Here is a 24,114-nt window from a genome sequence, read left to right on the forward strand (position 1 = left end):
AAGCATTGAAGAAAGGGTTAGGGGAGTTGAAGTCCCTTCATTCTGCAAAGACGTCATCCATGCCTTTGGAAGATACAATTCATGCACGGTGGGGGAAGAAGTAAAGGAGAAGTTGGAAATCATGCAGGAAAAGAAGAAGCCATTGCACAGGTGATGTATTGCACATGCATTTAACTTTTTTCCAACAATTTTAATAACCTCAAGTTTTCCATGAGGCAAAAATACTTTTAATATGATATTATAGTTTGCTTAGAACCATTGCTTAGAACTATTTTCAAAAATTGAAGTTTAGTTGATTTGGTGTTTCAGGTATATAGCAAAAGGATTTGTTTATACATACATACATACATACATATATATATATATATCTCCTTTTTCAGGTTATTTTTCATTATAGGTTATTATAAGGTTGAATACAGTTCCTTGTGGCATCAGATCAGGAAAGGAGTATATCAAGGTTGTATATTGTCACCCTGCTTATTTAACTCAGAGTACATCAAGCAAATGTTGGACTGGATGAAGCACAACCTGGAATCAAGATTGCCTGGAGAAATGATATCAGATATGCAGATGACACCACCTTTATGGCAGAAAGTGAAGAACTAAAGAGCATCTTGATGAAAGTGAAAGAGAAAAGTGAAAAAGTTGGCTTAAAACTCAACATTCAGAAAACTAAAATCATGGCATCTGGTCCCATCACTCCATGGCATATAGATGGGGAAACAGTGAGACTTTATTTGGGGGGGCTCCAAAAGACACTTGGTCCTTTGAAGAAAAGTTATGACCAACCTAGACAGCATATTAAAAAGCACAGACATTACTTTGCAAACAAAGGTCCATCTAGTCAAGGCTATGGTTTTTCCAGTAGTCATGTATGGATGTGAGAGTTGGACTATAAAGAAAACTGAGCACCAAAGAATTGATGCTTTTGAACTGTGGTGTTGGAGAAGACTCTTGAGGGTCCCTTGGACAGCAAGGAGATCCAGCCGGTCCATCCTAAAGGAAATCAGTCCTGAATATTCATTGGAAGGACTGATGCTGAAGCTGAAAGTCCAATACTTTGGCCAGCTGATAGGAAGAACTGACTCATTTGAAAAGACCCTGATGCTGGAAAAGATTGAAGGCAGGAGGAGAAGGGGAGGACAGAGGATGAGATGGTTGGATGGCATCACCAACTCAATGGACCTGAGTTTGAGTAAACTCCAGGAGTTGGTGATGGACAGGGAGGCCTGGCGTGCTGCAGTCCATGGGGTCGCAAAGGGTCAGACGTGACTGAGCAGCCGAACTGAACTTCTGCTGTCAAGCAAAGTGATTCAGTTATACATATACACATTCTTTTTTAATATTCCTCTCCATTACTCTTTATCATAGGATACTGAATATAGTTCCCTGTGCGATACAGTAGGGCCTTGCTGTTTATCCATTCTATACTTAATACCTTACATCTGCTAACCTGAAACTCCCGCTTCACCCCTAACTCCCTCCTCCATGGCAACCATAAATCTGTTTTCTATGTCTGTGAGTCTGTTTGTTTTGTAGATAGGTTCATTTGTGTCATATTTTAGGTTCCACACATAAGTGACATTATATGGTATTTGTCTTTGTCTTTCTGACTTACTTTACTTAGTTCGATAATCACTAGTTCCATTTATGTTGCTATTTCATTCTTTTTTATGACTGAGTAATATTCCATTATATGTATGTACCACGTCTTGATCCATCCATCTGTTGATGGACATTTAGGTTTCTTTTATGTCTTAGCTATTGTAAATAGAGCTGCAATGAACAATGGGGTGCTTGTATCTTTTTGATTTATAGCTCTGTATGGACATATGCCCAGGAATGGGATTGCTGGATCATATGGTAATTCTATATTTAGTTTTCTGAGGAACCTCCATACGGTTTTCTATGGTGGCTGCACCAACTTACATTCCCACCAACAGTGTAGGAGGGTTCTTTTTTCTCCACATCCTCTCCAGGCCATTCTGATCAATGTGAGATGGTACCTCATTGTAGTTTTGATTTGCATTTCTCTAATAATTAGCGATGTTGAGCATCTATTCTTGTGCCTGTTTGCCATCTGTATTTCTTCTTTGCAGAGGTGTCTATTTAGGTCTTCTGCTCATTTTTTCATTGGGCTTTTTGTTGTTGTCAAGTTGTATGAGCTACTTGTATATTTTGGAAATTAAGCCCTTGTCAGCTGCATCGTTTGCAAATATTTTCTCCCATTCTGTAGGTTGTCTTTTCATTTTGTTGATGGTTTCCTTTGCTGTGCAAAAGCTTGTAAATTTGATTAGGCCCCATTTCTTTGTTTTGTTCTAATTTCTATTGCCTTAGGAGACTGACCTAAGAAAACATTGGTATGATTTATATCGGATAATGTTTTGTCTATGTTCTCTTCTAAGAGTTTTATTACCATAAATGTTATGCCTTATGTTTAAGTACTTAAGCCATTTTGAGTTTAACTTTGTGTACATGAGAGCGTGTATTCTAACTTCATTGATTTACATGTGACTAGGCAATCATTTTTTATTAATGGTTGAAAACTACTTTAAACCTGTTTAAATTATTATTCAATTTAAGTGTAGTAACAATATTCATATAATAAGCTATGCGTGCGTGCTAAGTCACTTCAGTCGTGTCCAACTCTTTGTGACCCTTCAGACCATAGCCCCCCTGGCACTTCTGTCCATGGGATTATCCAGGCAAGAATACTGGAGTGGATTGCCATGCCCTCCTCCAGGGGATCTTCCCAATCCAGGGATGGAACCTGAGTCTTATGTCTCTTGCATTGATAGGAGGGTTCTTAACCACTAGCGACACCTGGGAAGTTGAGTCTATCAAGTCCACAAGAGCAAGCATTTAGTTGGAAGCAGGTAGTTAGCATATTGACTGAGGTCATTTCACTCGATAGCTAATGCTTCATTTCTATCAAATAGACAGTTTACTTAATGATTTCCTGTTGACAGCAGCCAAATGAAACATATCTTTAATGAGGAATTTTTTGAAGCACCTAGGAATTCTTAAAGCTTCCATAAAGTACATTTGCTTTTTAGATTATTAGGGTATCTCAGCAGTGCCATGCTTGAGTTCTTGTGAATTTTACAGAAGAAATAAAAGCCTACACAGTAGTGGAAGACACAAAAGAATTTCTCTCAAGTAGAGAATTAGACAAAGCATTTGTAACCAGGTTTGCTGCAATTACTCAAGGTGCTGGATTAGTCCCAAACCAATCCTACACCCTCACTTAATGAAAAGACTTTATCAAGAACCAGGGTGTCGGAGGGAAATGCTGAATGTGCTAGCATGGGAAATGGCAGTCTGACATTATGACTGACTGACTGTCCTCAGGGGAGAATTTATTATTTTCTTTGCGTACTGTACAATATTTCACACATGAAAATGTCCCCGAAGTGGTCCATTCAACTAATTTTTATTGAGTTCTCATCCACACTGAAACACAATAGAGCCAAGGCTGGCAGATTAAATTGCTTTGCAACTTAACCCAAAGATTTACTTAACACTAAGAGAAGGTTTTATTTAAAAGCAGTTAAAACTCAGTGTTCCTTTATTTCACCAGAGCCTGGACATCTGCCTCCAAGACATTCTTTTTCTCTTAAAGTCAATAAAGGTTTGTTTTTCAAGCTTCACAGCACAGGATGTGCTATCGATTATGGGAAGGCAACAGCGGGAGGTAGAACCCAAAAGAAAAATGAAAATGGCAAAGCTCACTGGAGATCAAATGACTGTACAAAGAAGAAATAAGACACAAAACACTACTTCTGCCTTTTGTGATATTGATACTCAAGATTCTCCCAAGAGTTCTCAGAAGCAGCCTGGGTCTGGTAGTCCTAGCAGAGCACCAAGGGATGCTGGATGTTTAGAGTTGGTGTGTCAGCTCCGTCAATCTGCCCGTCATCATAATTACCGCATGTTCCTGAACAACACACTGTGTGATCTCAAGGGACAGTCGCCAATTCTACTGGCTTCCTTTCCTCCTTTCATCCTACTGTTGAATTCACTAGCACCCCTACCAAAGAATGAATTTAAAGATACAAAAATGCAAAGGAAGCAGCACCTTGTCAGAACACTTACAAGCATCCAGAGTTAGAGAAGAATGAAATTAGCAGGTAAAAGGGTGTGTGGGTGCAGAAGTCTGGCCACTGACAATTTCAAGTGTCCTCTGCCTTTGGCATAGAGAGTGAAAAGCTGATCCTAGGAGCACATGATGGTTTTCATCTGGGAACTCGCTTCAGGAAGAGGCAGTATACTCCTACACAGATGTGCAACAGCTATTTTTACTCTTGAGTATCCGCCAATAGGGACATTTGGTGAACAATCAAAACAGAATCTCTCCCGAGGGCTTACTCTGATGGGAGTCTTTTCCAACTGTACGGGACTTAGGCTTGATGGTGCCAGAGCAGTTTTTATCCATTGATCAATCAGCCACACCAGACTCTGTGCAGAGAAAAGCTGACTAGTGCTTGGGGAGGCTGAACTAATATCTTTCACCCCGTTAGGGTACCTTGAGTTTGGTCATGTTTTTAGAAACGTGAGAAGCAAATCAATCATGAGGACTATTTCTCAATTGCCAAATCCCAATCCCCTGTCCTGAAGAAGCAGAAGAACTGTGATGAGTGATAGAAAGTCCTTTGTTTGTTAATTACATATAATTTGTAGTCCGGTGTTAAAGACAGTACACGTTATGTCCCAGGGGCTACAGGCTGCTGGAAACACAGGAGGTTCAGTCCCCTACCTTTCCCCAAATGCTGGTCTCTTCAGGATCCTATGAAACAGTTATTGTGTAAAATCACTTGCTACTATAAACAGAAATAGATGCAGCAGATAAATGTTGGGCTTTGGAAGAAGAAATAGGAAGCAGGTCAGAGGAAAAGAGGCAGAGAGGAAAGAAGTGGCCCCGGCCAGTTTGTAGATGGTGGTGATTAAAGATACTGTAAGAATAAACCTCCGTGCAGAGCTGACCCCAGAAAAACCCAAGGGAGTGTGTAAGTTAGAGCAGACAGGATGTAGGATCTGCTTTTTCCTCCTGTATCTTTAGCTCAGCAAGCCTGGGGACAGCATTGCAGCCAGGTAGTAAATTTATATGAGACCCTCTAGTAAATGCACATAACTTTAACACATTGTGTGGTTACTCAGGTAGGGTAGGAGTGGGGCAGGCCTGAAACCATTGTAAATCCACTTAACTAGTGTCTGTGAATGTCCCCTTGTATCTCCATGTGGCGTCCCCAAGAGTGTGGCATCTCAAAATGAGACTCAATGATAAGACTTTGTCATCAAGAAACACTGATTTTTCCTCCGACAGGTGGTAGCATCCCCTTCTACTCCATTTCCTACCTAAATGTTTACATTTACCCTCCTGCTCATAAAAAACCGTATTCTCAGGATACTTCCTTAATGCCGTTTAGCTAAAGGCTCAGACTAAAGGAAACTCTCCATTTTCTTGGTTACTTTCCTGACAATACTGAGGGGAATAAAATAGGACAGCTGGACATTTACAGGAAGAATCAGAACAAAGTATCACAAATGGAGCTTTTTTTTTTTTAAAGATACTAAAAGAACCAGGCTGAGTACTTCAAATTATTCTAACTGTAAAGAACTTCATTCTTTGCTGTTAAACATATTCATTACATTTAAAAGAGTACAGTGATTAACTTTTTTTTCATGAGGATTAACAAAATAGGTTCTCTAGGGCAAAATCAGTTTCTTGCTTTTCCCCAGTAAAAGTAACCAATTACATGTTTTAAGTACACTGATTATCCATAACTGACCTTTTCCTTTTTTTTTCATAACAAAAGCATTAGATGTTCTCTATGGAAAATGTAGAAAAATCAGAAAAATTCAACAAAACAAAAAGGAAGAAAACAAAACAATCAAACTTACAATTCAGAAATAAGTGTTAACATAATGACTAAATCAGGATATATATTTCTAGACCTCTTCTTGTGTACCTATACACACCACTTTCAGTTTTACAAGGAACTTCCCTGATGGTCCAGTAGTTAGGAATCTGCCTGCCAGTGCAGGGGACACAGGTTTGATCCCTGGTTCAGGAAGATCCCACATGCTACAAAGCAACTAAGCCCTTGCCACAAGAGAAGCCACCTCAACAAGAAGCCTACACACCACACTGAAGAGGAACTACCATTCTCTGCAACTAGACAAAAGCAGGACTGCCAAAAAAAATTTTTTTTAAATTTTTGCAAAAATGGGATCATACTATATACACCATATGGTAATCTCTTTTTTCAATAAATCATGGCCACTTTTCCATCCATATCCTTTGGATCTTGAATACGACATTAACTAGTTTCAATCTTCTTAAGAATCATGCCAAAACATACCTGGAATTTTTCACCTTTGTGCATCTGGGTTGATCTAAATTCAGGAGAATCTATAAAGGCACAGGGGTAAATGTTATGCAGAAAATGTCCTCGATAGGAAACCTTCATTCTGATAACAGAAATTAGTGTTAATAAATGCATAATAATTCACACATATCATGACAAGCTTTAAAATCTCCATAATCTTATGGGTTTTTTATTTTGTAAAAACTTAAAGACCCCACAGGAGACTGACATCATTAAAAAGTACTTCCCGAGGCACAAGTATTAGTTTCAAAATAAGTTTCACTAACAACAAGGGGAAAAAAGTGTCCATATTGAAGCAGACATGTCTAATTTCATCAGTGTCTAGCTGGAGTGACCATATAATTCATTATTCAAACTGGTACACTTCTGAGCAAGAACAGACACTGCAGGGGAGACCGATATTCCTAGAAGTTGCATGTTTGTGATATTCAAAAAAATAAGCAAGTTGCCTCTAAAACACGCATAAGTTTCTTAAATTTTAATATCCAATTTAAACCTATTCCAGTTCTGCCTCATTTAAACTTACTAAAAAGGTGAAAACTATTCACAAGTAAAAATCTTGATAGCAACATGATTCACGGAGATAAATCCTACATAACTTTACCACATTATTCTGTAACATTCTATAATGCAGTTGTCCAGATGAAAATTCACCTCCATGACCACTTACTCCATTAGTTGGCAACATTCCCTTTCATTCATTTCCTACCCAGAGGCCAGAAGATTCCAGGCAAACAAGGCATTTTGATTTCCATAGAGCACTTACTTTCCTTTCAGGAGAATACTCAGACGGTCGTCAACTGAGGTTAGATCCTCTACAGCATAGCTCTCGCCCTTTTTCAACGTTTGGATCATGCAAAACTGTCCAGTTAATCTTCTGAACAAATCTGGAGACACACGGAGGGGTTCAAACAATCGCCGGTAGATGCTTCTGAGTTCCTTTTCGATCTTTACCTGAAAGGAAGCAGTGACCGAATGCCACATCTCATGCAGCAACCCCGAAACATCAGCTACTGTGGTCTAAATAGAGTTTGGGGAATAAACGGATCTGCAATACATGCTATCGCCCTTCTATATTTTGGTCAGTGGAATCTGACACCGAGAGTAAGTGGTGATGTAAGTCTAGATGCTAAAAGGGCACTTTTGCAGTTAAGCCGAACTCTGAGAGCATATGGTGAAGATCTGCACTGTTGACTACATCTCTTTCTATGCACTACCAAGCAGCCGTGGCGGTTCTGATTGTTGTCACACTATTTACCTTGCCCATCTTAGCATTTTCTAGAAATAACATATTAATAAAAGCTTTTCATTTGAGAACATTTTTGTTTCACAGAAGGAAGTTACACTAACTTTGAAATATTACAGCAAGGAAATAAGTACATAAATTAGGAATCAACTTGGAAACAAATTTATTAAGATTGATGCATTAAATGTTTTACTTATGTGCAATTATTATCTAGTGGGTTAATACAGGAAATCAAATATCCTTAGCTGTAATTGCTACTTCTCATGTATTTATTCCAAAGCAAAGTGAAGAATGCAAAATTCAAATGGCTCAGTCGCCTCTGTTGTCAGACTATCCAAGGCCCAAGTCAAGCCTATCCGTGTGCCCAGCATTAGTCTGGGAAAGCTGTACTGCATGCAAATGAACCTTGATGTTCAAGTGATCATCCATCTCAATGAAATCTGTGGCAGCTATGCCATGAAGCTACAGACCCAGGAGATCAGGGCTGCTCAGATGTCACCGTAGCCTTTCTGACACTCTTATTTCCTGCTGTTTCGTTTTAATGAAGAATTAGCATTTATATTTTTCAAAAAGATAGGCTTATAGCCCGAGAAGAAACAAAAGCACAGATACTGAGTGATTTACTTCCTCGGTGGCAACTCCTGAATCTTTCGTTCAGAATGTGGGATTCTAGGAAGTTCTGATATTGAGAAGCTGAAATCCTTATTATTACTATCATCTACCTCTCCACTCCAGAGCTTTTGTAATGAGTGTCTCATTAATTCACAGATCTGTCTCACTTTCAGCATGCACACTAGCCAGTGTGGCATAATGATCATATGAACTGAAAAACTGACTTAAATTCATAATCTGCTCATCCTGCCAGCCTTAGCTCAAGTCCCAGTTCTTCCATGAAGCCCTCTAAATTCCTCTCTTTGAAAGCATTTACTTATCAAAGGTTTTCTTGAGCACCAATTACGTGCCAGCCATGCTTGGCAGGAACAGGGAACACAACAATAAGTGTGGTAGATGATCCTATTGTTTGCAGCTCCTGGCTACTTCCACCCCTGAAAGAGGATCGCATATCCTCTTAACCCATCCTATTCCCACATCATCAGGCTTGGTCATGTCAGTTGCTCTGGCAAGCAGAATTGATATATGCTCCTCCTGAGCAGAAGTTTTAAGAAACAATAAGTGTTTCTTTTGTTCTCTTATATGCTTCTCTCTGCCATGACAATGCATGTCCAAATAGAACCTGCTGCTTCAGCAGAGATCCTGAAATGAGGACACGCGGAGAAATGAAGAATTGCAGCTGTACCCAGCTGCCACAGTCCACACATTAGGTGAGTGAAGAAAAAACTTGTTGCTGTTATATGGCACGAAGACTTTCAGACTGTTACACAGCATAAAGTAGTGAAAAGTGACTAACACAGTGAGTAAAACAGAGTGGGTTACAATGTTTGAGGAGGTTACAATCTAGTGGAATGTCTATGACACATGTCAATCTGTATCAGGGAAATTGTAATTTCCTATGAATTGTCGTTTCTAATAGTTTTCTATGTGTATGTCTGGCCTTGAACATAAGATTAGAGCAAGCATGTTATCTTTTGCTCTACTGAATATTTGTATGTGCTTTGGACAGTCAACAGTCAACAAACAGCTATGGAGTGATTGCTACAGGTCATGCTATTTTCCTTTTCTGTTAGCATCAATTTGTTCTTGGTATGACCAAGGAAACACAGCAAGATAAACTGGAGTGGAAAAGAAAAAGTTAAATATTACTGTTTTCATTACAATTCACTGAAAATGGTGATCTCCTTAAATGAGTATTTTGGACATAGGGAAAAAAAGCTATTACATTTAAAAACTAGCATAAAACATAACATGAGCTATTTGTAAATCATTAGTGTGTTGCTGAAAGTTGTCTATGAGCACTTAATTTTACAACTAGGCAAAGATATTACCAAATGATATTTGAATATCAATAGGCAGAAGAAATAATGAACTTAAATGACTAAAAAGAGAGAATACTGTCATGTTCTCTAATGTCTAAATTGCCCTAATGATTAAAAATGCTTTAAAAACTCATTTGTGGAACAAATTTCATGATATTCAAATATTTCATTTTCAGGCATATATACACAAAAAGTCTCATCTTCAGAAAAATGATATTAAAGGGCCTAAGGATATTAGAGGCTCATTCTCAAATATGAACAAAGTACTTGATTAGCTTTAAAATCTCTTACTTATTAATTAATTATTAGTAATTACCGGTCTTTTCTTGTACAAAAGATATGAAAGATGCAAAATGTTGATCCCCAGGAACACCGAGTTCCAGATCATGATATCCAAGGCACATCGGTAGAGAGTGGCCCAGACGACATAAAGGGCACATCCTATAACGAAGTGGGCATGTTAGATGTCTTGTAGCTTAATAAGCTTGTCTTGTAGCTTCAGCATGTAGCTTAATACATTTGTCATCCTCTGTATATAAAATAAACCAAACACATCTTGGAAATACCTGTCAAATATCACTTTGTTACATTTTGGTTTTTGTTTGATTAACCAAACCAAACCAAACCAAACCACATGTTGTTGCAGAAAACTTGTAAAGTATAAAAATCATTTTTAAAAGGAGAACAGAACCTCATAATTCTACTACTTAAAAGATAGCTACTGTTGATAGTTAATACTGACTCACAGTTTTTCTGTGTTTTTAACTGATGGCAAACCTAATGAATCCACAATTTAAAACTTACTTTTTTACTTATTGCAGTGATTTTCTCATTTCATTAAAGCACTTCATATACATACTTTTTATTGATTGTAACTGATAAACCATAATTTATTTAACTATCTCCCTGCTGGTGGACAGGTGAAACATTTTGCCTGTAGTTAAAAAAAATATATTTATTTTGGCTGCATCAGGTCTTAGTTGTGGCATGCAGGATCTATTTCCCTGACCAGGGATCAAACCCGAGCTCCTTGCATTGGGAGTGCAGAGTCGTAGTTACTGCACCACCAGGGAAGTCCCTGTAATTTTTTATAAAAGCAACTTTATATATAAAAATATATCTGTTCTTATGACTACTTGCTTAGGGTGGATGACCCAAGAGTGAGCTAAGGGAATAAGCTTTATAGACTCTGATGACATTAAAGGACTGTTTTCCAAATATTTCCAAAAGACTTGTGCAAATTTGCAGTTTCTTTTGGTTGGTTTTATGATGGGAGAATCAGTATATATTTTAAATTTAAAATTATCCATATCAGTTATCAATACAAATATATCAACAGCACATACACACAGAAAAACTAAATCTTCCACTTTTAAAAAGTTACTCACTTGCAATTTTAAAATTTCATTAAAATGATGTGGAGCACCTGAATAATAACCCAAAGTGTAAAAATTTTAATGTTCTTTCGATAATATTATGTAGCAAATACTGAAGACATGTAAAATTTGATTACTTAAAGGAGACAGGGTTACAAGATGGAAGGACTGACTGGGAAGCTGGAGGACCTGAATTATAGTCTTGGTTTGGCTAGTTTTCTCTGGTCTTAACCTTGGATGATGCATTTGATTTCTCCAAGGCCTCAGTTGCTTTGTTTCTATAGTGTTGCAGATCTCCCTTGGTCTGTTCCACCTCCAAAGCTCTGTCTTAAAAGTCATAATTAGCTTTGGTTTTTTATAGGGCGTGGTTTTATTTCTTGCCTCAATACTCTGTTCCTCCTGCTATAATTCCTACCTGACCCAGAAGTAACAGCCACAGAAGCCCTACCTTCCAGGCATCCTTCCAGCACTTTCTTTGACCCTTCCTTGTCGTTCTCGTATATTTCAGGCACAGTGAGCTACTTTTCATCCTCCCTCAACGTGCTGGATCTCCCCCTCCTCTCCTTTTACCTGGATGCCCCACACACGCACACTCAGAAGAATCCTGTTCATCGTCTCTGCAGTGCACTCTGGTCTGCTCTCCTGCTGAGCCCGGCATCCTGTCCGTTTCTCCCTGGCACTGGAATGCCCACCTGCATCACAGCATCTGGTGTGTCCTGTGTGACTGCCCACCTGTTTCTCTCTGGCCCCCCAAAGAGTGTCTTTCTCAAGGATGCAGACTTCATTGTTCACTTTCTGTCTGACATTTTACAGGTGCTCAAAAATGCATCTGAATAAATGAATCACCAGGGACATAATCTCATAGAGAGTAACTTGTTCAGAATCACTGGCTAAAATGGTAAATTCATCTGTTTTAGTATTTTGATATGGATTAATTTAACTTGCTTCATCGGGGTTAACAGAGTATCTCCCTAAAATTTTATTTGAACTATTGTGTAAACACCTATTCAAATAATGATAGTTAAAACTATAGAGTATTTACTATATGCCAGGCACTATTGTAAGTCAAATATCACATACACACACACTCCTAAACACTCACCTAATTCTCAAACCCCAGGAGGTGGTATTATTTTTACCCTTCTTTGACACCTGGGGAAGCTGAGCTATAGAAACGTTATTGCCCCAACTATTGCCCAACTATTAATAACAGTTGGCAAGTGCTGGAACCAGGATTGTAATAACAGAGTCTGGCTCCAAAGTTTGCACTCTTACACACAAATGGATTTCTGATGTCTGGAAAATCTAAACAACATATGAACATGTTGTTAGTTTTATCTAAAGTACAAAAGGGTGAAGGCCTATGTTCTAACTTACTCAAGGTACTGCTAATTTGCTAATGAAGGCTCGTATTTTTGGTATGCTATAGACCCTCCCCAATACAAAGCCCATCGGATGCAAGTTATAGGAAAATTCTGTATAACATCAGTTAAGTATCTTACCTACAGCTAACATCCCCCTAAGAAGTATCATATGAAGGTGAAGTGTAGTTGGAATAACCAATCCAATTGCGAAAAAAATATTTGCTACATGAAAAACTAGATGATGTATCTCTCTCCAGTTTTCACAAGTGGTCTCATTGGAAGGCACAGGTAGGATTCTTTCTAACTCAGGTGTAAAACCTATTGTAGTTGCTTCTGCCAGTGGGCTGGACTTAGTATAATTCATCTTGAAAATTCCTGTAAAAATGAAAAAACGAAAGGACAGTCAAAAAATGACAGCTGTATCTTATCACCCACCCCTATGGGTATTATACTATACCAAAATTATTTCTGTGAACTAGATGTTGGTAAATAGACTTGTCTGGTGCTTATGAATTAGACAGACCCACTGTCTAATTCACTGTCTAATTCAAATTCCCACTCTGTCACATATTAAATGTATCCATTTTCTTATCTGTTAATGATGATAATACTTCACTGACTTTATGATGAAATATATAAAATACTTAGGATAGTGCATAACTATTCCCTGATGTATATACCTATACATATCTACATTTATCTATTAATATGTTTGTATCTAAACATACTTGGTGGGGTAGAGAGGAAGGCGGGATTTAACTAGCCTATAAACAATCACCAATATTCATAAACCACAGCAATTAAAAAGTTATTTAATATAGTTTTCCACTATGCTGCCACTAGAGACACTGAATCCAAACACAGGAAAAATAACTAGAAAATGGGTTTTTTTAATACTTTGAAAAATTAACACCTTGTTATTTATTATTTGAAGGCTTAGGATGTTTTGTTGTTTAGTTGCTAAGTCGTGTCTGACTCTTTGTAACCCCATGGACTGCAGCCTGTCAGGCTCCTATGCCCATGTAATTTTCCAGGCAAGAAAATGGGAGTAGCATGACATTTCCTACTCCAGGGGATGTTCCCGACCTAGGGATCAAACCTGCATTTTTTGCATCTCCTGCATTGGCAGGTGGATTCTTTACCACTAATGCCGTTGTTAATCACTATAGCATACATACGTATGTGCTACATTATCTTGTTGTTCAGTCGCTAAGTCACATCTGACTCTTTGTGACCCCTTGCACTCTAGCACTCCAGTCTCCTCTGTCCTCCACTATCTCCTGGTTTTGCTCAAATTCACGTCCATTGAGTCGGTGATGCTGTCTAACCAGCTCATCCTCTACTGCCCCCTTCTCCTTTTGCCTTCAATCTTTCCCAGCATCAGGGTCTTTCCAGTGAGTCAGTGCTTCCAATCAGGTGGCCAAAGTATTGGAGCTTCAGCTTCAGTATCAGTCCTTTCAATGAATATTCAGGGTAGATTTCCTTGAAGATTGACCGCTTTGATCTCCTTGCAGACCAAAGGAGTCTTTTCCAGCACCACAATTCAAAACCATCAATTCTTTGGTGCTCAGTCTTCTTCATGGACCAACTCTCACATCCATGTGACTACTGGAAAAACCATAGCTTTGACTAGATGGACCTTTGTCTGCAATGTGATGTCTCTGCTTTTTACTGCACTGTCTAGGTTGGTCATAACTTTCCTTCCAAGGAGCAAGCGTCTTTTAATTTCATGGCTGCAGTCACCATCTGCAGTGATTTTGGAGCCCAGGAAAATAAGATCTGTCACTGCTTCCACTTTTCCCCCCTCTATTTGCCATGAAGTTATGGAACCAGATGCCATGATGTTCGTTTTTTGAATGCTGAATTTTAAGCCTGCTTTTTCACTCTTCTCTTTCACCCTCATCATGAGGCTCTTTAGTTCCTCTATATTTTCTGCCATTAAAGTCATACCATCTGCATATCTAAGGTTGTTGATATTTCTCCGTAGATCTTGATTCCAGCATGTGATTCATACAGCCTGGCATTTCATATGATGTACTTTGCATATAAGTTAAATAAGCAGGGTGACAATATACAGCTTTGTTGTATTCCTTTCCCAAATTTGAACCATGTCTGGTTCTAACTGTTGCTTCTTCAGCTGCATACAGGTTTCTCAGGAGACAGGGAAGATGGTTTGGTATTTCCATCTCTTGAAGAATTTTCCATAGTTTGTTGTCATCCATACAGTCAAAGGCTTTAGTGTAGTCAATGAAACAAAAGTAGATGTTTTTCTGGAACTCACTTGTTTTCTCCATGATTCCAGTGAATGTTGGCAATTTGATCTCTGGTTCCTTTGCCTCTTTGAAACCCAGCTTGTATATCTAGAAGTTCTTGGTACACATACTGCTGAAACCTAGCTTGAAGAATTTTGAGTATAACCTTGTAAACATGTGAAATGAATGCAACTGTACAACAGTCTGAACATTCTTTGCTGTGCTGTGCTTAGTCACTCAGCCGTGTCTGACTCTTTGCAACCCCATGGACTGTAGCCCACCAGGCTCCTCTGTGCATGGGGATTCTCCAGGCAAGAACACTGAAATAGGTTACCGTGCCCTCCTCCAGGGGGTATTCCCAACCCAGGGATCAAACCCAGGTTTCCTGCACTGCAGGTGGATTCTTTACTGTCTGAGCCACAAGGGAAGCCCAAACATTCTTTAGCAATGTCCTTCTTTGGGTTTGGAATGAAAATTGACCTTTACCTGTCCTGTGGCCATTGCTGAGTTTTCAAAAATTGCTGAAATATTGAGTAGAGCACTTAAACAGCACTATCTTTTAGGATCTTAAATAACTCAGCTGAAATTCTGTCACCTCCACTAGCTTTGTTTGTAGTAATGCTTTGTATAGACCCAGTTGACGTCACATTCCAGGATATCTGGCTTTAGGTGAGTGACCACACCATTGTGGTTATCCAGGTCATTAAGACCTTTTCTGTAATGTTCTTCTGTGTATTCTTGCCACCTCTTTTTAATCTCTTCTGCTTCTGTTAGGTCCTTACCGATTCAGTCCTCTATTGTGTCTACCATTGCATGAAAGCTGGAATCAAGATTGCAGGGAGAAATATCAATAACCTCAGATATGCAAATGACACCACCCTTATGGCAGAAAGTGAAGAGGCACTAAAGAGCCTCTTGATGAAAGTAAAGAGGAGAGTGAAAAAGTTGGTCCTAAAGGAAATTCATTTCAGTTCAGTCACTCAGTCGTGTCTGACTCTTTGTGACCCCATGAACTGCAGCACGCCAGGCCTCCCTGTCCATCACCAACTCCCAGAGTTTGCTCAAACTCATGTCCATTGAGTTGGTTATGCCATCCAACCATCTCATCATCTGTCATCCCCTTCTCCTCCTGCCCTCAATCTTTCCCAGCATCAGGGTCTTTTCAAATCAGTCAGCTCTTTGCATCAGGTGGCCAAAGTATTGGACTTTCAGCTTCAGCATCAGTCCTTCCAATGAATATTCAGGACTGATTTCCTTTAGGATGGACTGGTTGGATCTCCTTGCAGTCCAAGGGACTCTCAAGAGTCCTCTCCAACACCACAGTTCAAAAGCATCAGTTCTTCGGTGCTCAGCTTTCCTTATAGTCCAACTCTCACATCCATACATGACTACTAGAGAAAAACCACAGCCTTGACTAGACAGACCTTTGTTGACAAAGTAATGTTTCTGCTTTTCAATATGCTGTCTAGGTTGGTCATAACTTTCCTTCCAAGGAGTAAGCATCTTTTAATTTCATGGCTGCACTCACCATCTGCAGTGATTTTGGAGCCCAAAAAAATAAAGTCAGCCACTGTTTCCACTGTTTCCCCATCTATTTGCCATGGAGTGATGGGACCCAGATGCCATGATCTTAGTTTTCTGAATGTTGAGCTTTAAGCCAACTTTTTCACTCTCCTCCTTCACTTTCATCAAGAGGCCCTTTAGTTCTTCTTCACTTTCTGCCATAAGGGTGGTGTCATCTGCATATCTGAGGTTATTGATATTTCTCCCGGCAATCTTGATTCCAGCTTGTGCTTCTTCCAGCCCAGTGTTTCTCATGATGTACTCTGCATATAAGTTAAATAAGCAGGGTGACAATACACAGTCTTGATGTACTCCTTTTCCTATTTGGAACAAGTCTGTTGTTCCATGTCCTGATTATTCATTGGAAGGACTGATGCAGAAGCTGAAGCTCCAACACTTTGGCCACCTGATGTGAAGAACTGACTCACTGGAAAAGACCCTAATGCTGGGAAAGATTGAAGGCAGAAGGAGAAGGAGACAACAGAGGATGAGATGGTTGGATGGCATAACTGACTCGATGGACATGAGTTTGAGCAAGCTCCAGGGGTTGGTGATGGACAGAGAAGCCTGGCAAGCTGCAGTCCATGGGGTCACAAAAAGTTGGACACAACTGGAGTGACTGAATTGAACTTGCATGAAATGTTCCCTTAATATCTCCAATTTTCTTGAAGAGATCTCTAATCTTTCTTATTCTGTTTTCCTCTATCTCTCTGCATTGTTCATTTAAGAAGGCTTTTTTTAATCTTGCTTTGCTATTCTCTGGAACTGTTCGTTCAGTTGGGTATATCTTTCCCTTTCTCCTTTCCCTTTTGCTCCTCTTCTTTCCTCAGCTGTTTGAAAAGCCTCCTCAGAATACCACTTTGCCATCCTGCATTTCTCTTTCTCTGGGACGGTTTTGGTCCCTGCCTCCTGGACAGTGGTATGAACCTCCATCCACAGTTCTTCAGGCACTCTGTCTACCAGACCTAATTCCTTGACTCTATTTGCCACTTCCACTGTATAATCATAAGGGATCTGATTTAGGTCATACCTGAATGGCCTAGTGGTTTTGCCTACTTTCTTCAACTTAAGCCTGAATTTTGCAATAGGGAGCTCATGATCTGAGCCACAGTCAGCTCCAGGTCTTGTTTTTGCTGAATATATACAGCATCTCCATCTTTGACTGCAAAGAACATAATCAGTCTGATTTTGGTATTGACCATCTGGTAATGTCCATGTGTAGAGTCCTCTCCTGGGTTGTTGGAAAAGGGTGTTGTTCTGACTAGCATGTCCTCTTGACAAAACCCTGTTAACTTTTGCCCTGCTTCATTTAGTATTCCAAGGCCAAACTTGCCTGTTATTCCAGATACCTCGACTTCCTACTTTTGCATTCCAATCCCCTATGATGAAAAGGACATCTTTGTTTGGTGTTAGTTCTAAGCGTTGTAGGTCTTCATAGAACTAGTCAACTTTAGTGGCCCTGCATGGCATGGCTAATAGCTTCATTGAGTTACACAGCCCCTTCGCCGTGATAAGGCTGTGCCCCGTGAGGAAGACATTAACATAGACACACAATAACTATATTACTATAGTCATTTATATATACAGAGAGTTAACGTTTACTCCTTTAACCATCTAATTTAAACATTTACTTTCTTTCCCATAAAAATTCTAGTTAGAAGCATCTCACAAATTGAAAAGTAGTAAACTTACAGGTTCTTTTTATGTAGGAGGGGTCATGAGTATGCATTTGACTATTTAATATTAGAATCAGTAGCAAATATATTTCAAAGAAAATACATTTTATACATGTTTACATAAACCTTAACACAAAATGGCACTACTTCACGACTATATGATCAGTCTTCTCTGGTACTTTAAAAATTCTATATTAATTACACAAATTGGTCCCTGACAAAAACTATGTAGATTTACAGAATAAGTGAATTTTTCAGGGTAAGAATTCCAAATGGAGACCCAAAATATGTTAAACATTTCATTTAAAAATATGAATTTCCTTCCAATAAGTTCACACAATAAGCCATATGTTTTCATTTCTTTCTTTTTCCTCATACTGAAGTAAAGGTTTCAGGTGGTAGAATCAATTGGTATCAGGTTGGCCATTTTTCAAGGATGTTATTAATACATTAACGTGAAAGAATTCCACATCTCTTTAGATGATAGAAAAACATGCATGTCTAAATTTACAAACAGTAAATGAACAAGTCAAAGATCTCATCTCATAATTCTAAAACAGTTCATACATATGAGAAATAGTTGACTTAGATATTGATTTGCTGCAAAAAAGGAAAGAAATCATAAAAATTCAACTACATTTTAATTGAAGTATTGATGTACAATATTATATAAGTTACAAGTGTATGATACAGTGATTCACAATTTTTTTCACAATTTTTAAAGGTTATACTCCATTTATAGTTATCATAAAATATTGGCTATAGTTCTGTGTTGTTGGACAATATATACTTGTAGCTTATTTTATATACAATAGCTTGTACCTCTCAATCCTCTACTTTCCAACTGTTTGAATCAATAAAAATATAAGCCTGTTAGGATGGTGGAATCATTATTTTACTAAGACAATTTATACAAAGTTTGTTTTCAAGAACCAAATCAGAACTAATCTCACAATTTTTTCAAGAGGGAGAATGATATTAAATGTCCTCTATCACTCATGATGACAACATCAGCCTATGCATTAGTATCATATAAGCTAAAATTAACTGCCATTTTTACTGCATTTTAGAATGCATTTTCATTTCCATTGTCCCATTTGTTCCTCAAAGTACCCTATGTTCCCTACAAGGCAGACTGTCATATTCATCTAGGTATATCCAAGCCTAGTCTCTGTAGAGAGTGCCAGAGGCAGAGGTGAAAGCCGTACGCAAGGTACACAAAAATGACAAACACTTTTAGAAATTACCTTTCAGTCTCCCCAAGCCTAGTAGTAAAGGCAGGACAGTGCCAAGCCTTCCCCAGGTTGAGAGTCAGGTTCTATACTGTAAGCTCCAGGAAAGCCAACCTGAGTAAGAGAAAGTCACTTCTGCTCTTGGGGTGGGCTTCTTCCTGGGAATTGAGACAACTGGACTAGATGGTCATTGAAACCTTTTCAAGTTTTAATAGCCTATGGCTCTAATAGAGATTTACACAGTTAATTAATACATATTCTCCTTCACATCCACATGATTATACCTGCATTGCCAACTAATCTACTGTAATTCAATTTCAGGCTTTTAAAAGTTCTCCAAGTGGAACTAAAAGTACCAATTTACGGTCAAGAAAAATGACAGGAAAACTATGATCTACTAGCCTAAGAACCAAGGACATAGTAACATGAATTTTTAAAAGGTGACTTAATCTTATAACATATTTTGATGTAGTACACCTTATTAAAATACATAGTCTATACACTATATAGTTATTAACATATTATATAATTCATTTTATTTGTATGTTTATATGTCTACTATTTATCTATAGGTCTACTATTTATCTGTGTATACTTATCTATATGTCTATTTTGAAATGCCAGTGATCTACTGTCAACAAATATTGATAGGATCTTTCTGGTTTCAATTTCTTTTGACCAGTACGTAATCGATTCATGTGGCTTACACTGAATTATCCTTATGCAGAGAATGCACGGGTCTAACGGAGAGAGGTTAGACTGGTAAAATGATAAGCATTCACATTAATTCTGGCTAAATCAAGAGAGATTTTCTTTCTTGTATTAGTTCCTTGGAATCTAATTTCTTACATTCCCTATTCTAGTAAAGTCCTGTTGATCTGTTGGTTTTCAAATAGGTGTGTGCAGGGCTCAGTAGCTAGATGGTGAAACTAACCTTAATCCTTTACCAAACTGCAGAAATGTAAAAGGTAACAACAATGAGCAAAAGTTGTGCTCCTAGACTGGCTCAATTCATTCCGTAATCCTAACTGAACCTTTGTTTATTTTCGGAATGGTAAAGGGCATTGTGTTACTAAGTCTTTTCGCACTTACTCCTGCTTCAAAAGCCAGCAGTTTCTGGGACTTGTCTGGCCGAAAATCGATTTCCCAAAGACTCCGAAACCAGGGAGAGAGGGCGCGGGTGGATCGTGGGTCCCCTATCCATCTGCACTCCCCAGGCGCCGGGCTCACCTCGCTCCTCAAAGAGGAACGGCCATATCAACTGTTCTTGGTCCAAAGCTCTCGGGCCCAAGGGGTGTGCAGTGAGCGCCCAGACTCACCTCGCATTCCCAGCGGCAGCCCAGGGCGGGCGACACGGTGCGCCCGGCAGCGCGCTGCCTACGCGTGGGACCCGGAGGCCCTACAAGGGGTGAGGAAGAGCGGTACTGGGTTCGCGGGTGGGGAGCCCTGGGAGCGTTGCGGGGAGTGGAGAGGCCGAGCTCACCCAGGGCTTACGGGCAGCAGAGCGCGGGAGCGGGCACCCGATGGGGCCGGGGCACCCGAGGACGCTGGCATGGCCAGACTCGAGTGGCAGCAGTTGACATCTGAAGGTTTGTGGCCGTGCTGTCCAGACCCCGGGTGAAGGGCGGCTTCCAAGGACAGCGATCCCCACGAGGGCGCAGCCAGCGAGGGGAGGGCGGGGTTCCCAGTGGTCCGGGGCACGGAGATCCCGCAGCCACCGCCCGGGAGGACAAAGTTGCTCCCTGAGGAGCCGGGATCCAACTTTCACTTCCCGATTTAGCCCAGAGAGCGCGAGCCTGCAAATAACCGGGCGCCCTGGGGGAGCCCGAGGCAGCTGTTCCTCCCGCTCCTTACCTGGCTCGTCCCTGGCGCGGAGCCCGGGCGGCGCTGGCCAAAGTTTGGGGCAGCAGCGGCGGCTGAGGGGGACACAGACTTGGCCACCCGACGGGCGCGCGACGCGAAAACCTCAGCCGATCCCGGGATGAGATGCTGCTCCGCCGGTGCCGGGTCCCGGCGCCCGCAGCGGCTTTGACTAAAATAGGCATCGCGGCAGCTGCGGCTGGGGTTGGGGCCGCACCGCGCACGCGCCCGGCGTCCCGGCGCCCCCCGGCGGGCGGAGTCCCCGGCCTCGGCCAGGGCTCCCCTCCCGGCTCTTCCAACTCCGCTGCCGCGTTGGCACAAGCGTGGTCCATTTGAAACACCCGCTTTTTCTTTCCTGGTTTCCTCTCTTCTTCTGGGTTCTGCCCTTGTTTGGGCACGAGTGAGGGGCGGGCAACATCTTGGGGCCAGCGGCGTAGGTGGTTCATCCTCATGGGGATAACTCGAGCGGTCGGGTCCCAGGAGGGAGAAAAATCAGGAGAAGAAATGAAAACTAGAATCATTTCCCCACAAAGTCGCATAACTCCTTTCTGGGATAGTCGCTCGCATCTGAGCACAAAGCGGAAGGACCGGGAGAGCGCGCAACTCTGGAGTCTGAGCCTGGCGGCGGAGCTGGCGGTTTGGTCCCCACCGTCGCGGACGCGGGATGGCGCCCTTGGGGAGCCGGCCCTGCTGCTGCTGCTGGGGGGCCACGCGGGAGGCTTCGACACCAGCCACTGTTTTGCTTCCATCGGAAGAAGGTACTGATCTGAAATTTACATTTCCGTGGCAACGCCAGGCCTCCTCTGTAGGCGAAGCTCCACCCTAATTTGCCACGTGAATTTGGCAGATTTGGGACCCCTAATTTGAAAAGCCAGGTGATGAAAGTATGCCCCAATCAATCTTTACTAAAAATAGGTACAGGGGAGGAGTTGGAGGACAAAAGGGGAATATTACCTGGGCATTCAGAGTTTCCACCCCAACTGTTCCATTGACGGACAGAGTTTGTGCCGATTATTAAGAGTGTGAGGTCTTTCGCGTGTGCCAAGCATGCTCCAAAGACCACGGGTACATTAAAAGTGAGTACTTGGGTGTGCTCCCTTGCCAGGGGTCTCTAGTGGAGAAGCAGTGCCGCATCTTCTTCAAGAACATGGCTAGAGTGCTGCAGAGACCAGTTTTGAATCCTGCCTCTACCCATCAGGCAGCTGTGTGGCCTTGGGGAAGTTACTTAGCTTTTCTGTGCCTCAGTTTCCTCTTTTATACCTTGGGGATGATGACGATGATGATTGCACCTGTCTCAGGGCTGTTTGGAAGACTGATTTAATATGCATAAAAAGCTTAATATGTAGTACAGAGCAAGTTCTGTGTGTATGGCTACATATTCTCCTTATAGACCTCCTTCTCTAACATGTTTGAAATTTGCGGTATCTATCCAAAATTTATTTTCAGGGCTACTTCTTCAGAGTCTGTTTCTTTTTAGATGCACTGCTAGCAATTTTGGTAGCTACCACTACATGCAGTTTAAGATGTAGGTTTAATCATAAATGCGCACAAAGATTTTGCACGGATAATCATTGGAGAATGGCTTATAGTAATGAACACTGGAAATAACCTAAATTCTAATCATAGGGGACTAAGTAAATTTTAGGTTATCCAAACAATTACCTATAATTGTTCTAAGCAGCTATTAAAGATAATTCATAGAAAGATATAAGAGACATAATAATGTCTGCAAATCATACAAAACAGGGATCAGTAAACTTTGGCCCAGAGAACTGGCCAACTACCCATCTAAAATGGTTTTTACATTTTTAATGGTTGACATCATCAAAAGAAGAATATTTCATGATCTGAAAATTATATGAAATTCAAGCACAGTCTTCATAAAGGTTCATTGGAACCCAGCTCATTAATTTATGACTGCTTTTGGGCTATATTGAGGAGTTGTGATAGAAACTATACGATTCTGCAAGGCCTGAAGTTTTTACTATCTGATTCTTTACTGAAAAAGTTTACTGCCCCTTGATATAGAGTATACTTTGTGCCAGGCACTTTTATAAGTGGATGTAAGTAGCTATATTAAGCAGCTGAATCCTCATGATGGACTCTATGAAGAAGTAGTTACTATTATTATCTCCATTTTGTGGATGGGGAACTGGGGTAACAGAGAGGTTGGGTAGGCTGCCCAGGTCACACAGCTGATGAGAAGCTGGGCCATGATGTCAATCAGGCATTCTAGTTCTGGAGTTTATGCTCCTGTCCACTACTGATGCAGTTTCTGCCAACTTCTGTCACTGCCTACACTGCCTCCCATAAAAAGATGTTAAATAGAAAAAGGCAAGTTACAAGAGTGTAGAGAACATTACAAATCACCCAGGATGTTAAAGTACTTATATTTCTTACCTCAAGGGACTAAGGTTGTACATGATTTTCCTTTTTTTCCTCCTCTTCTCCCTCCATCCCTCTTCATCTTCATTCATCTTCCAACCTCTTCTGCCCCTTCTCCTGCTGCTGCTTCTGTTAAATTTTCTATGATTATTTTATGTTAAAATTTAAACACATACTTACTAAAATAGAGCCCAGGTTCTGGCTTTTGCATACTGGAATGGCAGACTCCAGAGGTGTAGTTATGGAGTCACCTGTTACAGGACATTCTCACTCCTCACCTAACAGGATAAGATGTCTGCGAGGCAATCATGTCAAGATTGCATACTTTTATGAAAAGAGTACTGCATTTGATATCATCAAACTTGAGTCTTGGCCTTGGACAGAGCCTCTTTTCTTGGAGTCTGTTCCATAGAACGGTTTGACTGAATTTAACCCATCTCCCTCACTATACCCTGTCTAAGGATTCAAAGCATGATTTTATTTTTAAATTTCATTGTTGATATATGAATACCAGCTCTATAAAATTAGAAGTAAGAATTCTAGGCATGAAAACTCAGGTTTGGGAGTGCCCTAGTGTCCCTGGTCTCCTTCTGCTGGTCATGGAAAGATCAGATTGAAAGATTCTGAGCACTGTGTGAAAACTAATATGATTCAGAACGGTAGCTTGCACAGAAATGTAGAATGAAAAGATATGAGGCATAAATAGCCAAATGTAGGGAAACCTGTCTCCTCTGCATAAGCTCTGGCTAGTACAGGTTGGATCAATATAAATAATTATTTCTACCTTTATTTCTCTATGGGCATCATAATCTGCTTTTATCATTTGAACAAAACTTT

At 40.4% G+C, this 24,114-nt stretch overlaps 1 protein-coding gene across 3 annotated transcripts in view; it reads right to left on the reverse strand.

The window, feature by feature from the left end:
- The window catches only part of BVES (blood vessel epicardial substance), a 44,906-nt gene extending 23,708 nt beyond the window's left edge, over positions 1–21,198 (reverse strand). The window contains exons 1-5 of one of the 3 annotated variants that reach the window (XM_043439382.1): positions 20,887–21,198; positions 12,448–12,684; positions 9,886–10,010; positions 7,156–7,343; positions 6,363–6,471 (exon numbers count right to left, since the gene is read on the reverse strand). In XM_043439382.1, coding sequence (XP_043295317.1) covers positions 6,363–6,471; positions 7,156–7,343; positions 9,886–10,010; positions 12,448–12,673 — 648 coding nt within the window. In that variant the 5' untranslated portion in view covers positions 12,674–12,684; positions 20,887–21,198. Of the gene's footprint in view, positions 1–6,362; positions 6,472–7,155; positions 7,344–9,885; positions 10,011–12,447; positions 12,685–19,047; positions 19,269–20,351; positions 20,485–20,886 lie in introns of those variants that run through there. The other 2 variants (XM_043439381.1, XM_043439383.1) reach the window with 2 other exon arrangements.
- Positions 21,199–24,114: the final 2,916 nt, after the last annotated feature.

This window comes from Cervus canadensis, chromosome 20, assembly GCF_019320065.1.
Source record: "Cervus canadensis isolate Bull #8, Minnesota chromosome 20, ASM1932006v1, whole genome shotgun sequence".
Lineage (NCBI taxonomy): Eukaryota > Metazoa > Chordata > Mammalia > Artiodactyla > Cervidae > Cervus > Cervus canadensis.